At 40.3% G+C, this 13,428-nt stretch overlaps 1 protein-coding gene across 12 annotated transcripts in view; it reads right to left on the bottom strand.

Annotated features, from left to right (window-relative positions):
• The window catches only part of grip1 (glutamate receptor interacting protein 1), a 391,803-nt gene that overhangs the window by 46,932 nt on the left and 331,443 nt on the right, over window positions 1–13,428 (bottom strand). For all 12 annotated transcript variants that reach the window (XM_037542052.1, XM_037542023.1, XM_037542033.1 and 9 more), the window contains exons 12-14: window positions 6,766–6,952; window positions 4,315–4,460; window positions 1,068–1,148 (exon numbers count right to left, since the gene is read on the bottom strand). In XM_037542052.1, coding sequence (XP_037397949.1) covers window positions 1,068–1,148; window positions 4,315–4,460; window positions 6,766–6,952 — 414 coding nt within the window. The remainder of the gene's footprint in view (window positions 1–1,067; window positions 1,149–4,314; window positions 4,461–6,765; window positions 6,953–13,428) is intronic.

Below are 13,428 nucleotides of genomic sequence, written 5' to 3'. Positions count from 1 at the left end.
ACAGGAATAATAGAATATCAAATTATTAGCTTTTTTGCATCAAGTCCTACTTGATGCAGTGGATATGATTTTAAGTGTGACGAAGGGAAATCTGCAGCTGGTGTTAACATTATTTGACAGTTTTCCTGGAGACAAAAACATATAAATATAATAAATTAAATTAACTGCTTGTTTTGGAGCCATTCAAATCCAAATGTAGCACAGAAAGTCTGTTTCCTTAATGTTCATTTTAATTCACTCCCATGTACCATCTGTGTCCATGACTAGGGATTTGAAATGTGGACTGCGCACTTCATTAATAAAGTAAAGTGCACAGTGTAGTAGGAGTCCATTACAATAAGTCAGTTCTGGCACTGCCATGTGGAAATGTAAGCGCATGGAGAGGCAGAGTAAGATCTGGAAGCTGGAGAGGAGCCCAAGGTTGTGCAGCGCTTCTAAAATTGTCAGAGACAAATGCTTTGTTTCATACTGCCTGCTTACAGCAATGCCCTCCAATGGTTCTTTTCATCCTCAGCCACTGAGGACGGCAATGTGCAAAGCAGCAATTAAAATCAATTAAAACCTCAAAGGGGTTGTGTGAAACTCAGAAGAGGCAGAGCAGTACAAGAACCAGTGTGTTGCTCTCTATCGCCTCTCGCTTTATCTCTGACCGCTTAGCATAAGCTGGGGCAACAAACTAATCTGTGTTGATGGTGGGCCAGTGGAGAGTTGGGTGTGAAAAGTTGACATTGTCATTATCAGAATGCTTCAGTGATACAGTCATTCTGCTTATGCAGCAATCTAAGTCAAGTTCAAAGTGGAGAAGGCTCTATTTTTAAATAAGATTACAGCAATCTCACTCCTACTAGTGCCACTCCCACTAATATCTATGCTGGCCTCACTTACACGACTATTAACTGTTAAACAGACACTCTGCTGTGATGCACAATTGCACATTTCTGGTATCGAGAGTGCTTGGGCTTTAAAAACCATGGAATCGATGTGTCAGGGACAGACATGCACAGTGTAGGACACCATTAATGAACAGTGTATTGACGTGTGCGGAGGACGAGAAACAGAACACTCACAGCTGATGGTGATGCCCAGCTCCACGCCTGGCTTCTTTGGTAGCTTCACGTGGAAGGTGCCACTGCTTGGGATGACAGATTCTGAATAGGGAGACAGAGTGTGGAGAAGGGGGGGTCAAACACTAGCTTTGCTGTAGGCTCTGATACAATAAGGTCAATTTTATTAGCCCCCAAAGGGAAACAGTACTGTGTATAGTACAGCGTACAGCATCGAAAAGAAAGAAAAATACATAAATATCAGTGTATTTTAGTGCTATATCCTGTTGGAGCCGTTGAACAGGATGTTTTTTGCTGGTCTGGGGGCAAGCAGCCATGGGAAAGATAAAAGATATTATTTTGGAAATATGCAAAAATAAGGATCTAATCTCCCAAGAAGAATTCCAACCTAAATACAGAACCAACAGTTAGATAACCAACTGTTTTCTCAAATTATAGAACAGAACACTCATTAGATAAGACAAATCATGCTCAGTTATTTCTACTGCATCTGATAGCGACAGGTTGCCTAAATTCATAGTGAAAAACAAATTACAAAACAAAGTATTGTGATTTTTAATCAAACCTGTCAATACAGACTGTAAATGAATGCAAATTTAAGTTGTTATGTAAGTATAAGTATGTTTTTACAGAATTCGTATAAAGTAACCAATTAAAAATGAAAGTAACCAAGTTCCAAATAATGAAGAAATACCAAAAAATATAAAAGGGAAGCAGTTAAGACTAGTTAGGGCTTCATCTTGAAGGGGAGTTTTTTGCCTTAATTTTGACTCACTCACTCTCATTTGGACTCTATCTTGACTAGTCAGAGCCTTGGACTCCACAAAGGTGGCCTTTACTACAGCCCTGATGTATGTATGGTTTTGATTGTACTCTTTTATGAGCTTTTATACTTTAGACTCTGGATAAGAACCATGTTTTATCGGCGTTGTATTATACTTTTTGTCATTTAATTCTGCACTTGCGTTCATAATGGCTTATGGCTATGCCACTCTTAGACCACCCATCTCGGAAGCTAAGCAAGGTTGGTTCAAATCCCAGGAATGATTCGGTATACATGATATACCCTTGGCCAACGCACTTAGCCCCCGACTGGGCTGTGCTGCTACTGACTACAACAGTAGTTCCCAAGGCTGGTGCTGAAGTATTCTTCTCTTTTTTGAGTAGAGCGAGCTATAAAATAAGTTAAAACAAAGAGGTGACACACATTGGTTGGTAAAATGTGAACAACAAAGCCCAAGTCCTGTTCTCAGACAGCAGCACAGACAGTCATCCGACAGGCTTTAGAGCCAAGTATGGGAGTGAGATGAGATTGCAGTAACTAAAAGGGCAAAATGCTCCCTCTTTCCATGTGCAGACAGCTACAAAGATCCTCGGCCGATGGCAGAAGTGTCGATGTGGCGGAGGAGAAAAATCTACTGCCCTCCGATGGCTGGCAATTACGCATAAAGGCTGCTGCTCTTAAAATGATCACTCAATAATTCAGGCAAGCTCATTCCTCCCTCAGGAGCGCACACGCTCTCTCTCTGCAGAACTGCCTCAGAGTGATGGGGAGCAGTCTTCCAGCCAAGGCACTGTGAAATTATTTCTCTCCGCGCTTACCTTTCTGAGAGGACAACATTATTGCGGGGAAGAAAAAAAATTATTTCTGTCTGACTTTACAGAAAATTGTCAGTCAATCGTAGAGGCAAAAACTGGCTTGGAGCACAATTCCAAGATGCTCCATGACAGTACAATATCTGCAAGTAACAGCAATAAAAGGCTGGTCCTCTCATGGAAAACACAAAGTTATTAATTACAGTGTTTTTATTTACTCTACATGTTGCTGCCTAAATCTAAAAGCTATGTTTGAACTGCTAATCAAATAAATGAATGCAATGTGCAAAAGGAAATCAATGTGAATGTCACTAATTACTGTGTGGCTACAGGATGGTGGGCTTTTGGCAGGGATCATGCTTTGATCACACTGCCAAAGCTCAGCACGGAACTAGAAAAGGGGGAGTACGTAAGCCATGCAGTACTTTCCGACCTCTACCAAAACACAATCACACAGCCTCAAGCTTGTATTTTCAGAGGGATAGATGGTCAGCAACCATGTCTTTCAATTCACAACCTGCTGATTGGCTCGCACTGATTATTTGTAGATATCAAACAGGTGGCAAACCAGCATGGCTCTCCAAATAATGGAGGGATATATATATATATATATATATATATATATATATATATATATATATATATATATATATATATATATATATATATATATATATATATATATATATATTTTTTTTTTTTTTTTTTTTTTTTTTTTTTTTTTTTGAGGAATGGCCACCAGGAGTAAGAGCGTGGTCAGTCAGATGCAGACCCTAACAGGCTTAGACCAGGCATACAGTGCAGGATTTTCAGCATGAAGTTATCCCGATGTTGCACTTCCCGACAAATTTTCAAAACTGGAATTGGAACTCAATGTGGGAAGCTTGATGAGAACCTGTTCTCAGCCCAGATGATCTGGTGGTGTACCAGAGAAATGAAGAAAGTGAACAGAGTCAGCTTTAAGTCTGACTGCATCCTGATTAATGACTAATGGAAGCATCCTGATGATTTTAAATGTCTGATTATTTGATCGGATTATTTGATCGGATTATATCATATGTCTTCTAATGTGATGTAATTAGTCATGTTATTCTGTATGTCAAAAAGTATCCTGACACCCTTCTAAATAGTGAATTGAGCTACTTAAGATGCATTGCTGACATCCACATGCAGCTTGTATAATCTTCATAGAAAAGTACTGCCAACAGAACAGGAGCGGCCAGACCTGACACCATACCCAATGCCGAGCCACATCTAAAGGAGTATTAACCCTTCCTCCAGGACTGGGAACAATGGAACTGTGTTTGAGTGATGGAGCTCCATCCAACACCTTTGGGGTGATCTGCAGTGACGTTTGAGATCCAGAAAAAATAATTTAACATCAGTAGCTGCCCTCACTAATGCTCAATCAGATATTCACAGCCATGTTCCAACATCTAGTGTAAAGCCTTCCCAGAATAGCCTTGATTTAAGAGAAACACTGAATAAGCAGCAGTCTACAAAGTTTTGGACATTTTGTGTATATAACTGGATGACAGGCAATGGCCAATGATATACCCAGAAAAAATCTAATAGCAAAGACAAGTTTGGCCACATTTTCAAAATCTGCTTTTATCATGTAGTGCACGCCAATCTTTAGGCTGGAGCTCCTCACCTGCTACGTCAAACTCAATCTCCAGTGTGACTTTGCTGGTAATGGTGGAGTCCCGCAGCAGCTGGTTGGTCTCCTCCAGTGTGCTGTCCTCTGTGGGAATCCCGTTGATGGACAGGATCCGGTCGCCAATCTGCAAGATACCGCACCTGCACACAAACCATGGGCAGAAAGTCAACTCATTACCCAGAAATCCCACGCAGAAACAGAGGTCTGGATTTCTGTCACGTTCCTGCAATACAATCTTCACAGGCTACACAAGAAGACAAGCAGTAGAGATGCCTAAGCACTGAAGCTCAGCTCAGCCCCTCAACCTGTGTGCCATTTTCATTCATCTGCATCATTAGAAAACATTACAACTGTGTTTTTTATTTATTATCATGCAAGTAACACTTATTTACAGGATAAAATAATATACAGACAATTATTTGATTAATGGATTTAAATAGCGGCTTCTGCTATTTTCTCCTTTAGCCCTTTCACAGCACCTTTGCTATTATTTGTGTTTGTGCTAGGGCTGCACCAAAATTTCAGCCACTGAAGATTTCAGACGCAAACATTTTCAGTCATAACAGATTTTCAATCGAAAGAGAAAAAGATTAAATAGGGCATCAAAAATCATTTGAATGATAATAAAATATTGATAATGATAATGAAATTATAATGAATAATGATTATGAAAATATTGATTGAAAACACTTCTTTTTTTCCACACAGACACCAGCTGCAGCCACAGTTTTTAAAAATGACAGACATGACAGCCAAGGTGCAAAGTATAACTAAAAAATGTACAGAATTATTTGGTGTCGGGGACAACAGATTGAATGTTTACTGTCAGCTGAGTACTGATCACTATTAAAAGTTATTTATTACCTTTTGTTTTTTTGTTATTACATTTATTCTAAAGCAGGGTCAAAACATAAAAAACAATTTTCAACAACAACTTTCTGGTTATCCTCAGTTGATTATCAACAACATTAAGATTAGAGTTAGGTCTAGGAGTTAGCACAGTTTTTGCTTTTTTATAGTTTAGGGATAGATTTAGTACAGTCTTCCACACTCAATTTCAAGTTCAGTTGCACTGAACAGATATTTCATTGCATGTTAAAGATAGAATGAGCATCTACAAAGCATCTTCAGTCAACTGTCCAAATAAAATATTACCACCTTTTCTGTTTCTGTTTTTGGATAGGAATTTTCATTTCAGTGCATCATAGGTCTTGGCAGAAAGCAAAGTCTTTTTTCTATAGTGTTCTGTACAGCAGTGCACAGAAATCTGCCAGAATGACTGCATGCAAGATAAGAGCATAACAGAGTTATTTTTATGTAAACAACATGTCAACTTCATTGCATAATCAACATCATTCACAACCAATCAATTTTGTTAATTATTGTAGCCCCAGTTAACATTTTCTACATCATTTGAAATTGGCAGCTTTTCTGTAATACTTTGGTAAACGTTATGGAATAATTTCTTGACAAACTGGAAAACTTTTGAACAGGAAATCTTTCAATTTTTTTTACACTCTGTTACACTAACATGTTAAAAATGTATGTTTTCCTTCTCCTGTAAAGATATACCTTCAGAGATATGAGCTTTTTTACGCCAGCTAGCACAGCACAGTGTAGTTAACTTCAGAAGTGCTGCACCCTTAAATTATCTCTAAGCTTCATTCTAATGTGAGCAACAAATCTCTGACAGCTGACTGCTCTCCAGTTACCATAATCAGACGCTTTTATAATTATTAATGCAAATCTACAGAATATTCTCCTCTGATCAAGAGCATTCTATTTCTGCAGAACCTGTGATGCTAAATAACAGCCCTGCCTTGATCTCGTACTATTAAAAGGTCCATGTCCATCAATACAATTACAGCGGCTAATGCCAAAGCTGTCACTAGGGTCTGGTAATTACTCCGAGGTTTGGGCGTAAATCCTGTCAGCTGCTACACGTGTAAGTTCATTTGGATGCCAGCTGAGGCAGCCTCGCTCTAGCAATTAAACCTAAGTGCTTTAGCCTCTCGTGTAGCGGAGCATTCAATCAACCCACATTCTGACTGCAGCTTTGCTTATCATGGCCAGGCAGCAATGCATCAAGTGGAATAGTTACATTACATGATGTAGTCAGATAGCTGTGCAGCAAGTTGTGGCTCATAAGAAAAAAACGAGAAGCAGAGGGAGATAAGTCGCTGATGCAATAAACGCTTGGCGGATCAGGGGAGGGGGTGGGGCAGTGATCAAGAATGGAGATAAGAGCAATGAGATTTCAGATTAAAAATGAAATGCTAACCTCCCCCAGGGCAGATCACAAGTCAAAGATAGAGCAAACAATTACACGTTTCAGATGCCACCCAGATAAGAAAAGCGCTCACAGTATTGAACCGAGCGTTTTAATCTAGTAAAGCGCAAGGAGAGAAAATTTAACCCAGTAAAGGAATCATGCTGGGGCCTCACCTCTCGGCCGGGCTGTCGGGGTCTATGTAAGCGATGAGTGGAGGAGAGGTGAGCGTTTCCGTGGCAAAGACCCCTCCCTGGAGCTGGATTCCAAATCCCATGATGGAGTCACTGACCAAAGTCACCTCAGTGGTCTCGGTGTGGACCACCTGACCGGCCAGGCCCACAGTGCTGGAGGCCAGAGACACTAGATGGAAGTAGACAGCAGAAATGGTCATGTCACCCAAGGGTACACTTCTGAAAATGAAGCATCTAGCATTAAAGGTCTTAAATTACTAAAACCTTGCTCATTCTGAGTTGGAACCATGGCCGCTCTCCACATGTCTGTGTGCCCAGGACTGCTAGCCAAAGCTGTGTGATAAGACACAGCCTTTTGATAGAAAGTTCCATTATTATTACTACATTCTTATTCCATTAGAATCCTATCATAGCACAAGAGACTTCTGGGAATCGCCTATAGATTGGGTGGGGAGAATTATGGGGAGCTTGGAGTGGAGCTATCTCAAGATTCTGTGAAGGAAAGGACACATCTCCACCATCTAAATAAAGTTTTGACTCTGGAAGATATTTTTTTCAGAAGTAAACAATGCCACTGCGCTTGGAGCCTGCATAACACATTTGCTAGCATAAATCTGAACACCATATGGGGCGCGACAGACCACCATTTCCCAAGTCACTGTCAAATAAATCTGTGGAGCTTGTACTGTGCACAAAGCTGTATGTTGTTTTCAATTATCAGTAATGTTTAACTTCTGCCAGTGTAAAGCCATGAATATATGACGACTTTACCCCAAATGTAGTCAAAAAGCCAATCCATGTTTGGTGAACATGCTGAGGTTTGCTTAGTGTTGCACTGGAGTTACAAGGCTAATAAACATCTGAAGCTTATATTCCACTAATTCACACTGCAAACTGCAGGCTTAAAGAATCACACACTTGCCTCAAATAGACTTGCTTTTGCAATAAGCTTTAGTTCATTTTCATAGATAACAGTATGTCCTACACTGTCAGAAACTACCTAATCAAGTAAATTTAAAAAGATGCAACAACTATATCTGTTAGTAATGCTTTATTTCAAGTTCTCAATATTAACTATGTAACTGGGAGGTACAAACTCCAAAGTACTAGCTAATTATTTGGGGTAAAATAATGGTAAGTGCCCAAATTACGCTATAATTTGGAGTAACAAGATTATAATAAATGCAAATATACTCATATATACTTCATATTTCAATTATATTTCACTGTCACCTCTTCCAACAGGAAAATATATTAAACATACTGTATGGCATAAAATGACAGCACAAAATATAAAGGTTTTCAGAAGTAAACAGTAAGAAACCAGTAAAATTTTCTGATAATCACTGTATTTTTCTACAGCCCAGATTCAATTTAATTTAGAGCAATTAGACAGGTACATCTTTTACATCTTACAGCTACTACGGATTCATCAAAATTACAGTCACTGAAACATTTCAGTCAAAAGTGGCACTTTTGGTTTTGGATGAAAAAAAAAAACAAAAGACTACAACATGGTCTAAATCTAACACTTAACATTTAACTGAAATGACAATGAAAATTATTAAGTACTGCAATAAAAAAAAACAATTTGATGAAAAACACACACACACGCACAAACAGCAGAGGATGTTTAACTTTGTGGCACATTCTGCAGCCTACATACTGTAATAATTTAGTATGTTAATTTTATGTAAATTATTTTCACTTATTTTTAGCTCAGATTTGCTCTATTGAAAGCAGATTTTCTCAATAATAAAAGTGTACGTTTCTTGCTACCTTGTAGTTTTTATGTTCAGTACATTTTTTCAAAAGCATACAATGGCAAGTTAAAAAAAGACAATTCTGTTGTTTTTTGGTTTCAGTTTTTGGCAAGGTGTGTCTGGAATTTTGGTTTTGGTTCCAGACATGAATTGTCATTTTGGTGCATCACAAACAACTAACTTTTTTACCTAAAATGATTACCCAGTGCTATGGCTATGGTAACACACACAATATACACTCACCGGCCACTTTAACTAGGTACATCTGTTCAGTTGCATGTTAACACAAATAGCTAATCAGCCAATCACATGGCCACAACTCAATGCATTTAGGCATGTAGAGGTGGTCAGGACAACTTGCTGAAGTGCAGACTGAGCATCAGAATGGGAAAGAAAGGGGATTTAAGTGACTTTGAACGTGACATGGTTGTTGGTGCCAGACGGGCTGGTCTGAGTATTTCAGAAAATGCTGATCTACTGGGATTTTCATGTACAGCCATCTCTAGGGTTTACAGAGAATGGTCAGAAAGAGAAAATATCCAGTGAGCGGCAGTTGTGTGGACAAAAATGCCTTGTTGATGTGAGAGGTCAGAGGAGAATGGGCAGACTGGTTCGAGGTGATAGAAAGGCAACAGTAACTCCAATAACCAACCAAAATCTCTGAGGAATGTTTCCAAAACCTTGTTGAAAGTATGCCATGAAGAATTAAGGCAGTTCTGAAGGCAAACGGAGTTATTGTATTGTAGTTATTGGAGGTATTGACATTATTGTCTTGACCTTACCAACATGTTACCATCATGTTGGAGTTGTATATACTTATATACACTGATCAGGCATAATATTATGATCCTTGTTTCTACGCTCATTGTCCATTTCATCAGCTCCACTTACTATATAGGTGCACTTTGTAGTTCTACAATTACAGACTGTAGTCCGTCTGTTTCTCTGATACTTTGTTAGCCCCCTTTTATCCTGTTCTTCAGTGGTCAGGACCCCCATGGACCCTCACAGAGCAGGTATTATTTGGGTGGTGGATCATTCTCAGCATTGCAGCATACTGATGTGGTGCTGGTGTGTTAGTGTTGTGCTGCTACGAGTGGATCAGAGACAGCAGTGCTGCTTGGGTTTTAAACACTGTCCACTCACTGTCCATTCTATTAGACACTCCTACCTTGTCAGTCCACGCTGTAGATGTAAATTCAGAGATGACAACTCATCTGCTGCTGCACAGCTTATGTTGGTCATCCTCTAGTCCTTCATGAATGGTCACAGGATGCTGCCCATGGGACACTGTTGGCTGGATATTTTGGTTGGTGGACTTTTCTCAGTCCAGCAGTGACAATGAGGTGTTTAAAAATTCCAGCAGCACTGCTGTGTCTGATGCACTCAGACCACCGCAACACAAACAAACATACCACCACCACATCAGTATTACTGCAGTGCTGAGAATGATCCACCACCCAAATAGTACCTACTCTGTAAGGGTCCATGGGGGTCCTGACCACTGAAGAACTGCATAAAAGGGGGTTAACACAGTATGCAGAGAAACAGACGGACTACAGTCTGTAGAACTGCAAAGTGCACCTATATAGTAAGTGGAGTCGATAAAATGGACAATCAGCATAGAAATAAGGAGGTGGTCATAATGTTATGTCTGATCTGTGTATACCCACATGTACTTGATTAACATCTAGAATTTAAAAGCTGTTAAAAAATTTGGAGTGAGGGGAAAAGTGTGTATCTTTGTTTTTTGCCAAACTTTTCCTCCAAACAAACCTACCAGTATGACTGAGATTTGAAACTCCAATCTGAACAAGATCCCAATGAGGAATAAAATGATACAATGGCAACCTACCATATAACTGTAAATGACTATTGCAGTGGGTGTGGACAGATATGTTTGAACTAATTTGGCTTGCTCAAGCCTTATAGTAACATTTCATAAATCTCTGCACATGCATTGCACACACTTTCCAGAAAGGCCTTTCCAGAGAGCACATAGCGAAAAATTTCAGAGTTTGCTAGAAGCACCCAAGATTGCACTCGATTTTGGTAAGTATCAAGAGCTTTCACTCTCAGCAGGAGTGGTCACAACTGACCATTCTGAGTCTAACACAGCTGGTGTGGAGAGAAATCTGCCTGCAGGCTATCGACCTGCGCTGGGCTGAATCTGCTGTGCTCTTTAAGATACTGTTATATATCCAGGATTGCTCTCTGCTGGGACTCAGGAGCATTTCTTACCCCTATTGATGGCTCCATCTTACACTGGCTGGATTTACCACACCAGACATATTTACTGTTTAAAACAGCATGCACCTCTCCTTTGCTGTAAGGAGGAGAAGACACAGGAGAAAGTTAAGGAGACGACTTGTCTTGGTACATGAGGAGAATGCTGCAATGCTTTGATGCTACAATGCAGAGATTTACCTAGGACTTTTATAAATGCTATCAAATCTAGCACCATCCTTGACCTCTGAGTCAGTCGGAAGTAACACAATAAAGAAAACAGAATGATACTTATCTTAATCGGGCCATCATGAATGACTGTCTGGGTGTCTAAACTGGTCTTACAAGACTTTTCCTTTAAACCCCATTCATTTGGAGGAGAGGCTTGGGCTGAATGCAATGTTCCATTTGCAGAAAAGCTCCGACAGATCAGAACAAGAGCGCATGTCTGAATACCTGAAGGGGTCGTCAGCTGCAGACTTTTGATGAATCACTGCCAAGTCGTTCTTTTTTCCTCCTTCCCCCTGGCAATGACGCTCTCCACTGCCAGATTCATGAGTCAGTTATAGGCTGGAGAACATGTGTAGGAGTTTGGAAGAATCTTGTCTCCAGTAAATACAAAGCACAAAACCTCTAGTTCCTCTAAAAGCAGGAAAACAAGAACTCCCATCTAAAAGAGGATTAAACGGGTACAAGAGGGAGTCAAGTGCTTTGAAGTGAGGGGAATGACCTAGAGCGAGGCCCTGTCCATGCCTATCAGAGTGTCGGAGACCTTCAGAGCCAGCACGGCCCTTAAATGCAGTTCGATTTAATTGGATTTGGCTTGGGCAGAGCGTATTAATGCCTCAAATGACACCTTATGGAAATTGCGCAGAGGAATCTGAGCATTACCTAACAATTACATTATGCTAATGTTTCCCAGGGAGGAGATGTGCCACTACCTTCGTCATGCTACATTTAACGCGGAGATGTCGGAGCTGGACCGCAGAGACACAGGCGAAGGAAAATTCTGTTGAATTAGCATGACGGTGGGCCCAAAAGAGACGTAAACAGAATGCAGGAAAAGCGATAGCATTAGCTTAATGCGGACGCTCCTCAGGGACAGCATTCGTGTGCGTGTTTATTTATGTGGGGAGCTGTGCGGAAAGGACAAATTATTTTTCCTCTGTATCCTCTGCTCTATTGACTATGTGTGTGTGATACTGCAGGAACATAGTGTGACCTTCTCTATTGTCTCCCATCGTGTCGTGACTGGCTGGCAGCGTCAGGGCTCTATGACCGGTGACTTTGCTGCACTCTGGCATATTGTACCTCTCTTGTCTGGAAGGGTTTATGGGCAGAAAAAGTCTCAGTAAGCTTTAATCATTCTCTGTGAGCTTGCGACAATGGATCTTCTAGAGGAACATTCAACAAAGCATCTCCCTATCTCCCATAACCCTTTACAAGGAAGCATCAATCAAGCACAACTTCAAAATGATGCTCCTTTGCTTGCTTGCTCTCTGTCTTGTGCCCTCCTAGCCCACCTTAACAGTGGCTATCACTGGCAGCTTGTGTTTATATGATGGTTGCCATGGCTACAGGGCTCTCATCTGCGTACAGGATGACTAGCACAAAGTGCGTCATCCCTGGCCTCTGTGTTACGTAATAGCATTGAATTTTGAACCAAAGCCTATGATCCACAATAGACTATCATTTAAGAGATTTTAATGTCCCTCAACAGCGAGAGGGGACAATATGCCTTCAGAAGGGGTTAGTATTATTTAATCGTTAGCCATGCTCACTTTTCTAATTACAGCAGACAAAAGGATTAACAGGCATTGGAGTCCTAGCCAGGATTGGACACAGTACAAAATTTAAGAAATGGGAATTGTTCATTTGCAGTTATTGTTTTCTAATGAGTCACTTAGATTAACAGCTATTCATCTGCATTGGTAATTGTCTCTGTGGGAGGAAAGAGATCTCTAGTGAACTTGGCTCTGTTTCAACATACTCGTTAGAACTTCTTGTCTGTGAACAAGACCTTTTCAGCAATTGCAAGCCCATTCTTGCATTAGCATGCTATTTTTACTAAGATGATATTTTTCTAAGTTACAATTTAAGCAGAACAGGACAGGGACAATTTTGTTGTTTTGGCTCTGTACTTTGTGTTGTATTTGAAAAGAAGTAGACTGAGACTGATTACACCTTGCATTAACATGTGTCGTGTCTGCACTGCATGTGGATGGGCTTTGGTCAGATTTTGCTTATCCTTTTCACTAAAATGAGTCCTCAGGGTAACCATAAAAAGTAAGAATGTGCACTGTGACTAGTTTTGATGTTTGCAAGAGTTCATAAACAGACATCCAGTTCACAGGCAAGAAAAAAGTTACATACTTTGGCCAAGTTAACTCATGGCGGGAAGCCTTACTGTTTTAAAACTAGGCTAAAAATCTACTCGTTTAGTTGAGTCTTTGGTAATGAATTTTGCACTTTTTGGTAAACTGGAAGTGTTGGTGCTGTCATCCTGCTGCTCTCATACGCTCACTCTTTTTTGAGTTGATGATCGAGCGGAGGGGCGCTGACATCTCATGGAGCCCTCATGTCTCTGTTACCTTCTGGCTTCCCCTTTCAGTCAAGCTGTAGCTCGATGTGCTGGAGTTTGCTGCAGTCTGTTAAC

The sequence above is a fragment of the Pygocentrus nattereri genome, chromosome 1 (genome assembly GCF_015220715.1).
Source record: "Pygocentrus nattereri isolate fPygNat1 chromosome 1, fPygNat1.pri, whole genome shotgun sequence".
NCBI lineage: Eukaryota > Metazoa > Chordata > Actinopteri > Characiformes > Serrasalmidae > Pygocentrus > Pygocentrus nattereri.
Note: the sequence above shows the minus strand (reverse complement) of the source record. Positions and strands in the feature narration are given on the sequence as shown.